Below are 14,211 nucleotides of genomic sequence, written 5' to 3' on the forward strand. Positions count from 1 at the left end.
TCATTGTTATTCCAAAAGTAGTAAATGATCACCAAAAGTAGTGAATGATCATCAAAATTATACCAGCGTTTTAATATAAAATGATAATCAAAGTTTTTACATCTTGCTATCCTGTTTAAGTAAACTGACTCCAAAAAAATAAGTTCGGCCTGATACAATAAATGTAATAACATTATGGGGACCCTTTTCCTGCACTAGGGTGGAAAATTGTCTATTGCATGCCTCTAAACAGTGCGATAAGAGTGTGTTTTCGAGGGAGTGTATTGAGAAACACATTCTTCTTCTTCTTTCTCCTGCCCTGTTCCCAATTTTACTTGGGGTCGGCGCAATATGTCATTTTCTTCCATTTTCCCCTGTCACTCGTCATACTGACACTCACGCATGCATTGCAAGCCGGACACATAACTTAATATGGCATCATAATACTTTATTTGATAATAAGCCTACATTTTATGGCAATCACAGTGACTTATTTAGGCAAAAATAATACATTAATTTGGTCGTCAAGAGTTGGTGATCATTTACTAAATTTGGTGGTCGAATACAATTTAAAGTGAAGTCGTGACTAAAATAGCTGGTACTATTACATTTTTAGACTTTATTTTTCTGGTGTTCAGTAGATTTTTCTGGTTGCAAAACTAAGGGTATCAAAGCATTTTATGGTGGTCATTATATTTGTTCCCTTTCTTATTGCGCAAGAAATTCCTCTCACACTTATTTATTTTTAGTTTATTCAGATAATATTCCTGTAGCTGTATGTTACTCTGGAAAACTGTAATAAGTTCATTCTGTATTCATAATCTGCATTAATAAAATGTAAACGTATTATATTCCTATTTTCTTTTGCTGCACAATGTGGTATGTTTTACTCACGACTTTACGGCTGAATGGATTTGAATGAGTTGTCGTACAGGTAAAAGTTTTTTACCTGTATCTCAAACGTTTTCAGAGAAATATGGACAAAACTACGACTAAAAAACTTATTGATCCTTCGTAATTCACCAGTTTTTTTTTTTTTTCAGTTCAATAATAAGATGAAGCAAAACAGCAGTGCAGATGTTTCATTAAAATATAACTCTATAACTCGTGGGTTCAATCTTTCCGCATCCCTTGCGTGACCAGAGGTTTTAATAAGGATACTGTAGAATATTTCGAAATACACCAACTGAAATCCTGTAGTTATAACATTTTACGACTTCCCGGTGAACAGGAGGTCCTGTAATTCCTTTAGCCCGGGGATCACAGGCTCAGATACGAACAGAATCCAGGATCGAATTTGCAACAAGCCAACCGAAACGGGCGTGGCTGCGTTACCTACGAACACGTGTATTTACGGGGGTGGCACTTAGGATTCTGGTTTTAATATTGTATTGATTCCTAATCCGAAACAAACGTTTGATAGTTCAATTTATAATATCTGTGTTCAGCGATTTATATCGCAGCAAATAAAATAAAACCACTGCATCAACTGAAATTCCTATTGTTACTGGTGACCCCGTTTTGAAATAAAAGTCAATGTCGTCAGTTGAATGTATAATTCATTTATTGCGGGTGATTAGTGCGTGATAATGATAACTGTTAGAAAATTCCATGAAATAAATAACTCAGTATCACAATACCAGAAAGGCAATAAAATTACAACTACAAAAGACTGAGATGAAATAAAAACCATGTTCGGATTTCAGATGAAACCAGAGTCAGGTTAATATGGATGTCTGTATGTATTATAGTTCGGCCATTCAGAGAATGCGTTCCTGACACGTCGCGATTGAACTGACGACGTAACTTTGCAATGGCGTTGCAGTTACGATAAAAATATTTTTGCTGGTTGTTTACCGTTTTAACAATTGAGGAGCATTAAAACAACATTATTATATCAATAATCAATGAATGTAGTTACGTCGTCAGTTCAATCGCGACGTGTCAGGAACGCATTCTCTGAATGGCCGAACTATAGTGAGTGTTGCATTGAAAAACTAAGCGGTACTACCACTATTGTATACGGGGCGAGTCCACTTCTTTCTAGTGCCAATTGAACCTTATCCGTCTTCATCTCGAGCAACTTGTGCAAAACCAATTTGTATTCTGTTTGTAACAGAATTCTTACGGTCAATTGCATTAAAATTTAACTTTATTCTATAAAAAAGTTACCGTGAGTTTATGAATTTTGTTATTAATCAACTTCTCGGACGACAGTTCGCAATTCAGATGTCTTTTTCAAAATTCTTAATCATAATATGTAATTGAATTGATTGTTTCAGAATAAGTTCTTTGCGGTCAGTCACCAAGTCATACTCGATTGAATAATTTCAGGTTTGTTACCCTCTGAGCAACAGTTCTACGACTTAATGTTTGATCAGATGTGAAACCTTTTGATACCAACAATAGATGAAGTGATAAAACTATTTCAAATGCAAATAAAACGTTTGCTTTGGAGAAAATTACGATAAACCATATGTATAAACGTGTACATTTTAAGATAATCACTAAATGCTTACTTGAATTTTGTGGATCGATAATCTGATTGTCTATATCTATTGCAAAAAGTTATTTTGGAATCGGATCATATTTCTTTTTCTATCATCTGAGTTAATAGTCAAGTTATAACATCGAATTGTTTTGAAAATGAACAGAAATAAAAGCAGGATAACAAACAATGAATCAAACCAGTCTGGAGCCTGGCTTTACACATGGGGTGAGCACGATTCCCCTATGCAACTCTCCCAGTCATATCTACTCATATTATAGGTAGGTACTTGCGTTCAGCGCCGATAGGGTGTAGGGAAGGGACGAGTGAATGAGTTAGCCCTATCTGCTGGGGTTGCTAGGAAAAAATATCTAGATTAAAAATTATAGGGTGACTAAGCAGTTTTTTTTCTACCTGAACGACGCAGTTTTTTTGCAATACTGCGTAATTTGGGTTATTCCCGCTCGGTAACACCCTTTCATCAACACAGTTGACGATCGGGAAAAAAAAGTTTCGTTCGTTCACAGTGTTGACGAACGCTACTTATTATTTTAGTGTAAAATGGTTATTATGCACATGATAAGGCCACTTTTATTTTCAACTTAATTGTGTTTTAAAAGATCAAACATAAACCATTAAATTATTTTTATTATTTTTTTATTATTTTTAGCCCATACTGTCCCACTGCTGGGCAAAGGCCTCCCCATCTTGCTTCCACACTTCTCGATCTTTCGACCGAGCCCACCAGTCTCGACAATAGGCGTCAAGGTCGTCACGCCATCTCTTCCGGGGCCTACCCCGCCTGCGGTGTCCATCCTGAGGTGTCCACTGAGCGACGATAGTGGCCCATCTTTCCGGATGCATTCGGCTGACGTGTCCGGCCCAGTTCCACTTTAATATTGCCGACTTTCGGCCCACATCAGCGACTCCCGTTCTGGAACGTATGTCGGTATTTCGTACACGATCAGTTCGTCTAATACCTAAAAGGCTACGTTCCATCGCTTTTTGGCAAACCTTGAGCCTGGACTTCTGACACTCGGTGAGGGACCAGGTTTGCGCACCATAGGTTAGGACGGGCAAGATACACATGTCGACTAACTTTCGCTTGAGTGAAAGGGGAAGATCCCCTTTCATGTAGTGCTTCATGGACCAGTAGCTCTTCCAGGCGTTCTCGATGCGGCGATCAATTTCTTTCTCTTGCCTGTTATCGAAGGAAACTAACTGGCCCAAGTAGATGTACTCGTCGACATAGTGTAGAGCTTGCCCATCTACCTCAACCCTACCTTTCGTGCTGTTAGTCATCGTATGTGTCTTGCTCATGTTCATTTGAAGTCCAACCTCTCGGCTTGCCCTGCTCAGGTCTTGGAGCATTTCTTGGAGCTCTGCTGAAGTAGACGCAAAAAGAACGATATCGTCAGCAAACCGCAAATTTGTCAGCCTTTTGTTACCGATGACGATGCCTTTAGATGTCCAGGGCACGGTGAGCTTCCTGAAGACTTCTTCTAGTGTACAGGTGAATAGATTAGGGGAGAGCGGATCACCCTGTTTTACGCCCTTCTCTATTAAAAATGATGGACCAGAGGAAAGTACTTTAATCGATGCAGTGCTGGCCCTGTAGACTTCTTCCAGAAGCTTTATATATGTCTCATTTATTTCTTGTGCGCGTAAGGATGTAAAAATCGCCGTGTGTTTGAGACTGTCAAAAGCCTTGGAATAATCCACGAAAGCCAGGTACAACGGTTTGTGGTACTCATTATATTTTTCTATTATCTGGTTTAGTGTAAAGAGATGGTCGGTCGTGGAGAAGGAAGGGCGAAATCCAGCCTGTTCAACTGGTTGATGCTTGTTTAGTTGGCCTCTTATGCGGTTATGTATAACTTTAATGAACAATTTATATAAACCATTAAAACATTTTAAAAATCCATGCCATTTTATTTCCATATTTATTTATTTATTTATTTATTTATACTTCATGCACATTTCGTACAATGGCGGACTTAACGCCTTAGGCGTTTTCTCCCAGTCTACCTTTAGGTGGTGGAGAAATAGCAGTGGTAGGTGCAAGGTTTTTGTTTGGATAGTTAGTTTAAAAGTATACAATATATATATAGATAATAATACATAATATACATACATACATATAATTGCCAGGAGAGATAAAGAAATAGATAAAAAAAAAACAATCTACGGTAGCGATTCTGCCAATTTCCTATGGATGTGGTCGCGTAATTTCTTTTTGAATGTATAACGACTGTTAACCATCCTGACTTCCAGAGGTAGCTCATTCCAGAGAAGAATAGATTTAACAAAGAAGGAAGAGTGAATGATATCTGACCGGTGAGCAGGGCAGTGAAGAAGACGATTATTAGAGGAGCGGAGATTTTTGCTATGTTGAGAACATATATATTGGAAGTGAGGAGTTAAATAAGAAGGCGTACAGGGAGAGTGTAGAATAGAGAAAAGAGTAGTTAATGCCCTCATCACACGACGTTGTCTTATCGGTAGCCATTTAAGTTGCGCTCGATAGGCTGACACATGATCGTACTTGCGGAGATTAAAAACGAATCGAATGCAATTGTTGAGAAGCCGGTCAAGTTTATTGAGCAGATCTGCATTCAGGTCATAGTAGCAAACATCACCATAGTCGATTATGGGAAAGATTAAAGTTTGCATAAGCGTCGCCTTCACGTTAACTGGGAGAAATTTTTTCAAGCGATAGAGGAACCGCAGCGTGCTGGTCACTTTCTGACTAACAGCTGCAACCTGTGATTGCCAATTCAGCGTGGAGTCAATATTTTAAAAATAGAAACCAGCATTAATGGACACTGCGAACGAACGAAACTTTTTTTCCCGATCGTCAACAGTGTTGACGAAAGGGTGTTACCGAGCGGGAATAACCCCGTAATTTTACACTACTGAGTGTTATATTGCCCTATTTGCAGATTCATGCCGTTTTAATTCAAGAGAAAAAAAAGAAGTTGATGAACAGATATAAAAAAAAACTGCCAATGTATCACCATGATCATAAGACATTAGAATTAACGTGCCAGCTTTAAACTTCGGCCTCTCACTTTTTCCTTGTTCATAAAGGACATAATGCAATCAGTCAGCATCCTCGGCGCCATCATGTCTCAGTTTCGTGTCGTGTAACCATGCTCTCCTAATTATAGTGTTAATAACTGAGTAGAACCTTGTCGCAAACCTTGTAGACTCTCTTGTCCATAGGAACAAGGAGTATATGCTAATTTGCGTGTTAATGTCCCACAAACATCTGAACGTACCATCAGTAATGTAACTGAAGGCACTGCCTGGATGTGGATAGGGTTTTATATTTGGAGAGCAGGTCGTAAAGGCGACGCCTTTCTTTTATCTTTGGGTATCACACGTCAATACTCGGAGGATATCTAACCACCCACCGCGTCTGTTTTAGCTTTCGAGCTGAAAGCATAGTTTTATAAAATATTATAAAATACCGTTTTATAAAATAGCAATCTGATGTAATTTGTGATTAAAGATGATGATGATTTTTATTAAAATATTATAATAACTAGAACTATAATTATTTTAATATTTAGTTTGATGCCGTTAAATATTAAAAAAAAACACATTTTTATCGTACGACTAAATGTATAATGCAACGAATTTTTTGTCGACAGTTATTTGAATTTTCAATTTCGCATTTCGGGTTTTCCGTATATAACCGATATACAGCATTTGTTTTAACATGAGAAAACACTATGGAATTCATTTGGTTATCAGAAAATAATTAATTGTATGTTGTGCACAAATTTCTTTTAAAACATTGGACCTTGAAGGTCTAAAAATAGTAAAAATGTAGAGATCTTTATCACGCAACGTGTAGGACCGACTTGCATCAAGTGACTACAATTAATTAGATGACAATAGACATGTAACAATATTAGTGGGTGATTTATTTCTAGTGTGCATTGCAAAACCAAAGTACTTTATGAGGAAACTTATCTCTTAACAATTTTATTTGCGGAGGCGCGTACTCTGGAGCCAGCATAGAAAATTCTAACCATGTCTACTTTGTTTATATGTCATTAAATTCACGTTTGTTATAAGAAAAATATTGTTTTACACAAAAACGAAATAAATGTTGAATAAGCTTAGCACATATAAGACTAGCACATAGTCCAGTTTTATGAGTGACTCATTAAATCAACGAAGGCATTTCAAAACAAGTGATATTTTCTAAATAATTTCCCTAATGGTCCTAATGCACGATGCGGAACAACCTCATAAACCATGCCAGTATTGTTGACCCCAAAATTCGGAGATTAGCGGACTTTTTCTTCTATGTCATGGACATTTCACAAACGTTTAAGTTGGTGGAATTCCTTTACCTATGCCCAATTTTTGAATTATATTTATCAACCTTTCAGCCATAGCCTAATTAAAGCCGAAATAAAAATTAAAAATGTAGAGGTTGACAGGTTAACCAACGTCCATTTGAGTAAGGCCATACATACAGTTTATTTCTGTTCCAAGAATTGGGTCACAATTATTTGTGGATGCAACATTGTATCTTTTTAGAAAGATTTCTCGTTGATATTACAGTGATATATCCTTTTATCATAAGAATCTGTCAGATCATGGCGTGGTTTATTATTCAATACGGTTTTGGGGTCAACCTACAAGTGATATTTGTAAAGGAAAGTTTGTATAAAAAGTAATGCTATCTAAAATATTCTCGCGAAATGGTTCTCATATTATTGATAGTAACTTTTACTACGCTGCTAACCTAACCTAACACAGATAACAATCGTATGGAAAAGTAGAAACAATGTAACAAAAACTCGCCGTGGCAAATTGACGCTATTCACTGGAGTAACGGTATCTTCTTGTGTCTAGTAATACTAATAGGCTTAACCTAATCTCCCAACATGGCATGAAGTTAACGTACTTTAAAGCAATGTTTTTTTGTTTTAAATTAATTGTAAAATTATTTTTACTTCACGTAAAAACTAACCTATACGAGGAATTTCACGATTGATGATATCATCAACATTATTTACAGCTAATTAGCATGGATCCACTGGGTATTTCTAGATTTGATTTACCCCAAGAATTACGACGAATCCAAACCGGTGTCCAAATCATTAGGTACTATTGTTTTCCTGTGAAATATGATTTTCCTTACCTGCCATCAAGCTGATGGGGCCCATTCTGCAGCACTACGTTGACGAGCGCCGGCTCAGCGAAGGTGACGAAACCGAAGCCCCTGGAGCGACCAGACTCGCTGTTCTTCATCACCACGCAGTCGATGACATCGCCGTAACGCGAGAAGTAACGCTGCAAATTCTCTTGAGACGTCTCCCATGACAGACCACCGACGAACAGTTTTCTGGGTCAAAAGGATGTAAATACAGATATTTTATAGCACTTAGGAAATGCTTTTGCTAATTTAAACTATTTTGGCTTGTCCACTTGCGCATGTTGCCTTGGTAAAATGACTGTTTGAATAACAAGTATTTGGTTATGTTTGAATGCACTTGATGACGTGTCAACATGTGGCATTTTAAACACGTGACTTTTCAGACTTTTAACCTCTCTAGGTACGGTACCGAAAATCATTTTTACCAGGGCAACTTATAGGTCAAATATCCCTCCATTTACTGAGTCAGTTTAATAATAAGCTCGAAACCCATTCCAAACAACGAGGAATTACATGAAAGCTCGAAATAAACTAAAGCGTAGTGAGAGGGACTTTAGTAATGAATTTTAATGACGTTCAAGTCCATGACAACCGGCGTTTGTGTCGGAAACTGTTAGCGACACATTGGAGTTCTGGGTTTTAAGACATTTGGAATTATGAACGAAGTTCATTATAATTTCCTTTGTTTGCTTTTGAATATTTAACAACAACAAGTACTGAAATTGTTATGCCTATTCTAACAACTTGTACTTATCGAAATGAAAAATAAGAGGTTAATGTTTTCTCCCCAGTTTTATGAATTTATTGCTGTGACGCGTCTGTGTAATCCTACTTCTCTTATCGACAGGTCAAGCTTTATTTATAAAAACGAGATGTCATAGTGCAGTCTGTGACATCATAAAATGATTGTCTATATTATGATCAGTGTGCTTTTTACGAGGTAAACAATTACCCTAGTTCTTATTTTCCACAAAGCTGATTATAAATAATTGCTTTATTGTATGATATGAAATGCAACAATAATAATCTATAATAATTCCAATAGAAAAATTAAACTGATAGTAAACAAAATCAGATCAGATTTTCTGCCATATAAACACAATGTGATTGACATAAATATCAATCGACTGTACTCTAGCCTTTAACTGCCCTAGTAATTACTATAATTTTACTGATAAATGCATATTAATGTTAAACTAAATATTGTATCATCAAAGCAATTTGAGATACCTATACACTCAAGACAAAATGTTTTATTATTGTTTTGATATGTTATTGCGAATTAAAATTTTGCAGAAACGAAATGAATTTAATCTATCTCAAGATGGAAGCAATCATAAATGACCTAAAAACCTAGTTGTTAGTTGCTATCTACATTAAATTCATTCCAATAGTCATTAATTATTATGATAAGGACTGGTTTAAATACTTCAAATCTACAATAGTTGTTTTTAATTATTTCAATGGTAAACTATTCATTATAAATGTATATTTATGTGAACGAGATACTGTGTTAGTAAAGTTCACTAGGGCAATGTAGGTATTTAGATTAGACTGATTTCAAGGCTCCCTGGGAAATAGAACTTTACTGTTCAAGTATTGCAGTGGACAAAACTTTTTGTAGTAATTAAAAATCTAAGTTTTATTGTACTGCCTTTGCACAGAGTAAGAGTGAATTTGTGTGAAAAAAAGATTTACGGTCAATCATTCATTATGTTATTTCTTACAAACTGCAAAAACTGAATGATGTTTACCAGGTATCTGCCTTATGAAAGTTAAACCATAATTAAGAACTAGTAAGTTTTAGTCATAAGCCAATAAAATTTTGCCTTTTCAACAGATAACTCGCTAATGAGTCACAAACCACATAATTCTACTGTTAAAATAAATAAGTACATGGAAGTTACAATCAGCAATTTTATCTAATCAATGCTATTCTACATTGTCATACAGTAGTCATGTTGAAAGTTATGCTAGGACCAGACTTTGAACATTCAAAGTTATAATTTAGTGTCTAGTAACATTTGCTAAGATTGGTGAAAGTATCCATTCACTTCTTGGGTCATAGTGATAGTTTTAACTGTAATGGTCTCTTGCTTTTTTGTTAGGTACTATAGTTTTAATGACACAATTAAAAACTTAAACTGTTCAATTTGCATTTTAGATGAAACTAAAAATGCAAGTGAAATTACTATCATAAAAAGTTAAGATGCAAGAAAAAGTTGTTTGAAGATAATTGAATTTATTTACTCACAACTTAGGAGTATACAATGTGTCGCTTTAAGTTAGTAAATTTTAATAAAACCATGACACGTATCCTAACAATAGCATACGATTGTGCATCCAACTGGGAGTCTACATATTTTAAGCGTCTGTAGAAACCGCCCCTAGGTGTGTTTACGCGAAAATAACATCCATCGGAGCCAGTATCAAGGAAAACTGTTTATGAACATAATTCGACGACGCAAGTAACCATATGCAAATGAATCAGCACGTTTCGCGTCTTGTAGGTAAATGAGATCGCGCTACGCGGCACTTCGAACATTGATCTAATAACCTCGTTACAAACTCTCAACTCGAAATTTTCATATTTTTTATAAAATATGACGCTCGCGTTACCCTAGCGCAAAATCACCGATAAGAGAAAGCAACGATTAGTCACAGAAAGGTTAATTTTACATATTGCGACGTTTCCACATCAACAGCTTTCGAAGTTGGAGTACAGTTATATAAACTATTTCTACGTAAATTTTGGCAATGAAATGCAACAACAATCAGAGAAAATATAGCATGGGAAAGTAATAGCTGCCATGATCGTACCACGCAAGTCGCACGGCGAGGCTTGGGGTCGGTGCCCGCTAGCCGGTATAAAGTAAAAGGCTAATTGATATTTTGCAGCCCGTATCTACTTCATTATGCATTTAATGTCATACAATGAGGAAATCATAACAAATTTCATAGTTTCAGGGAACAAAGTTGAGTACGTAACGCTACCTCACAAGCCCTGCTGGCTATCCGTGAAATGCGACACACCAAGCGAACATGCCAGTTTGACCTATTATAGTTGGCACGTCGTGGACAGCCTTAAACCACACCAAAAATAGATAAAAACAAACTCACCCCTTCTCATCATCGTCCATGTCTGGATTCATACGCATAACTTACTACTAATTAAAAATAATGGTTGGCACCGGTAAAGACAACCAAACCACACAAGCACAGACCCACACGAATGATTATGGCGGACCAACCATTTCCGCTTTCTTAAAAAAAAGTCATGGAAAGGGGAAGTGCTCAATTGAAAACTTTTTAAAGTATTCGAACTCGTAGATAGCTCCAGCAATATGAAATTATTAATGTAAAACAATATAAAAATACGTAAATTATAAACGACAAAATATCTATTATTTTTATTACGAAAATTATATATATTAATAATAAAAGTTCCTAAAATGTTTCAAAGTAACGCAAAGTAAGCCGAACACCAGGTGGCAGCACTCAAACTAATGTTGCCATTCGAAAAAAAATATAAAGGATGAAAATAATAAAAGACATTTTGGAATTTAGCCAGAAAGATTTTGAAATATCATCACTATTTTGGAAACCTTTAATTTGAAATAAAATGTATTTTACATCTGAAGCCTTGCAATCAGGTGTTTATTATTGAAAAAATCACGAGCAAGAAATGATCGAAGCTATAGTAACGCCATCTATGTTACTACTAATACGAAAATTTAAAATTACTATTGGGCCAGTATCAAATGAATTGAAAGCATACCTATGAGACGAGAGATGAAAATTAAGTAGTTAGTAGTAGAGTTATTGGACAACATTTAGCGTATTTAGTCCTATCTACCGGTAGAGTAGATTCGACCATGGATCATTGATCCTAGGATGAGATATTGTAATATGTATCTATTTACACATACCTACTTATATAAATTATTTACTAAGAAATTAAGGCATAAATTTTACTTGCGTAAGCTTGTAGTACTTAATTAATGGATCAGATCAGCAGATGTATTACTTAAATAAAAGGAGAATATTAAAAACACGTTTCTTCGTGGAAAATATTACTTATTTATATAACACATCATCTGTATTTACAAGAGATAAAATTATACTAAACAGGGCACTTTTTATTGTCATATATCAAATAATTTTCTGAACTGAAAGAACTGCCTAACTAGATGTGGTCAGTTTTATCATATCACCACAAGTTAATACGTATTCCAGAACACATAAAACATTACATAAACGTATTAATGTCCCCCTTTTTGGGTTAAAATTAAAATTCGTAATGAATAACTGGTGCCGTGGTCACGGTGACTGGTATGTCTTCTTGTAAAGTGAAATGGAAAGGAAATATCACTTGAACCTGTAAACAAAACGAAAGTGAAATTAAAACTCCTTGTTTAGGTCCTTGAAACTTCCTGACCCCATATGGGGCTACATCTTGTGCTGGTGAAAAAATATTCTGGGAACAACCACAAATCTATCCTTGTTTATCAAATGTATCTACACAAGCTTGCAAATTGTGAAAAGTCCCACATGGTTTTCGATAGTTTGTTGTAATCTGAGAGCAAACTTAAATTCATATTAAACTCACCCGAAAAGCATATGATATGTCTATCATAGGGTCTACTACATTTAAGCTAGAAGGTATAACTTGAGGGATCTCCATGTTAAAAAAACATAACTCAGCTATGTTCAAAGAAAATTTCTTGTAATCCGTTTTGCCCATTTCCTTTTCTTCCTCGGCGTAACCTGACTCTACTTCATATCGTATTTTCTGAAATACGAAAATGTTTCAATAATGTGGGAGTTGTTTTCGCAATGAGGTACTCTAAAGTAGATACTCATATGATTAGATAGAGCTCATAATTCCGAATATTGCCTAGGTACCTACCTGCATTAATATAATGTTTATTTTTCGTATTTTAACTTTTTTTTCATTCACAAGTGTTATTTCGAAAGGAATGATCTGTTTTGGTGCAAAAGCCTTGTATGTTTTCACACAAATTGTGAATTTTCCTGAATTCCGAAACTTCTTGTGGAATTCGCTGAAAGACGGCTCCTGAAAGCATGTTCATAAATTGAATGTTTTTTGACAGTCAAAATCTACCCACCGAAAATTTTGCTTCGGTATTTTATTTACGTACCAACATTTTCTCGACATGATTTAAGTTGATGTTTCCTAAAACATTGAATGATGCTACTTTTCTGAGCTTGTAAGCAGGCTTACTTTTTATTGTAACTGTATAATTAACTTTGGCAATGGAACTTTCAAAAGTCGACGGCAAATCTGCCGGCAGTGAGAAATGGAACGGATATTGGTGAATGCCGGCCGGTAACGCACCATCTGAAAAATAAATACGTCGAGTGAAAGCAGATTATAGGTGTAAAATAATACTGGTAGCAATGGGTTCTCTCGATCAACTCACCAACATAAAATTCTCTGAAAATATCTTGAATTGTTAAATAAATAAGTTTTTGCTTTTCTGAATAATTTTTAATATACGGCATAGTTGGCATTGGCCTCGTCCATTGAGCCTTGCAAGTTCCCTTCACTTTTAAATCGATACCTGAAAAGAGCAGTTACATGAAGAGACATGGTGTTTGAAGAGCTTTCAAAATAATCTACGTAACATGTTAGGGATACATATCATCTTCAATCAAGGGGTAAAACCGTTATTAACTGTTTGATAAATAAAAACTTTACTTTGAAATTTCTGGTCATTCTTCAGTTCCAAAATAACTGTTCCAGTCACAATATCACCAGCGTAAAAACTTCCAGTGGAATCACTATTAAATGTTATGGTGCATGCCATAGCAAATAAAACAACGTGCACTACACAACAAAATAATTTTACTCAAGCTCTACACAAAACATAATTACCTATTGCTATCGGCAACCTGATAACCCCGATAACTAAAAGATAAGCATGATGACAGTAGATAATGTATTCCTAAATCATTGGAGATTTAAAATTGCAAAATTGATTTGATATTAAGGAAATGCATATAACTCTGGTGTTACAACTGCTGTTCGGCAAGGGGAAAATTATAAAAATCAAAAAACATCAGCAATAATAGCAATAAGGACACCAGCGTTCTCACCAGGGCGCACGCGTCCCGTGGGAACTACATACTTCATGCATCCATGTCGTATATAGCCGACTAGAAAGTAGCCTGTAGCCTGCAACCTTTCTCTATAAATGGATTATCCGGTCTAACATTGAAATATAAACAAACTCTTCAGCTTTACAATCCATCCATCACAGCCCCTAGGTTGTCCGTCTTCGGACGTAAGCCTCCTCCAAATCTTTCCATTTCTGCCTACTTCTTGCCACTTTCATCCAATTTGGTCCGGCTATTTTGGATATGTCATCGACCCATCTCATAGGGGGACGTCCTCTGCCGCGACGATTCTCCCACGGTCGCCATTCCATTAGCCTCCTGGTCCACTTGAACTGCTCCATTCTGGCAATGTGTCCTGCCCATCTCCACTTCTGTTGCTCTATTGCCACAACAACGTCTCTAACACGGGTCTTTTCTCGGATCC

The 14,211-nt window shown here is 36.0% G+C and overlaps 2 protein-coding genes across 9 annotated transcripts in view; both read right to left on the reverse strand.

The window, feature by feature from the left end:
• LOC124637150 (heterogeneous nuclear ribonucleoprotein 27C) overlaps nt 1–10,919 on the reverse strand; it is a 29,419-nt gene extending 18,500 nt beyond the window's left edge. For 5 of the 7 annotated variants that reach the window (XM_047173502.1, XM_047173501.1, XM_047173499.1 and 2 more), the window contains exons 1-2: nt 10,767–10,907; nt 7,632–7,841 (exon numbers count right to left, since the gene is read on the reverse strand). In XM_047173502.1, coding sequence (XP_047029458.1) covers nt 7,632–7,841; nt 10,767–10,804 — 248 coding nt within the window. In that variant the 5' untranslated portion in view covers nt 10,805–10,907. Of the gene's footprint in view, nt 1–7,631; nt 7,842–10,766 lie in introns of all 7 variants that reach the window. The other 2 variants (XM_047173500.1, XM_047173505.1) reach the window with 2 other exon arrangements.
• Nucleotides 10,920–11,706: 787 nt separating this feature from the next.
• Nucleotides 11,707–13,757, reverse strand: LOC124636906 (arrestin domain-containing protein 2-like). Of its 2 annotated transcripts, none has more exons than XM_047173176.1 (6): nt 13,546–13,757; nt 13,091–13,231; nt 12,809–13,008; nt 12,556–12,723; nt 12,256–12,438; nt 11,707–12,024 (listed from the first exon to the last, which is right to left on the reverse strand). In XM_047173176.1, the coding sequence occupies exons 2-6, from the start codon at nt 13,179–13,181 to the stop codon at nt 11,935–11,937; spliced, it is 732 nt and encodes a 243-aa protein (XP_047029132.1). In that variant the 5' UTR covers nt 13,182–13,231; nt 13,546–13,757; the 3' UTR covers nt 11,707–11,934. The 2 variants fall into 2 exon arrangements, with proteins under 2 accessions (XP_047029132.1, XP_047029131.1); XM_047173175.1 differs by lacking the exon at nt 13,546–13,757 and adding an exon at nt 13,369–13,539.
• Nucleotides 13,758–14,211: the final 454 nt, after the last annotated feature.

The sequence above is a fragment of the Helicoverpa zea genome, chromosome 15, assembly GCF_022581195.2.
Source record: "Helicoverpa zea isolate HzStark_Cry1AcR chromosome 15, ilHelZeax1.1, whole genome shotgun sequence".
In the NCBI taxonomy this organism is placed as follows: Eukaryota; Metazoa; Arthropoda; class Insecta; order Lepidoptera; family Noctuidae; genus Helicoverpa; species Helicoverpa zea.

Bases quoted from the DNA above. Each gene is read 5' to 3' on its own strand.
- LOC124636906 (XM_047173175.1), bottom strand. From the start codon at position 13,477: ATGGCATGCACCATAACATTTAATAGTGATTCCACTGGAAGTTTTTAC. The intron at 13,232-13,368 runs GTAAAGTTTTTA...TGCTCTTTTCAG, and splicing joins GAATGACCAGAAATTTCAAA to GTATCGATTTAAAAGTGAAG. The intron at 13,009-13,090 runs GTGAGTTGATCG...TTTATTTTTCAG, and splicing joins TTTCAGAGAATTTTATGTTG to ATGGTGCGTTACCGGCCGGC.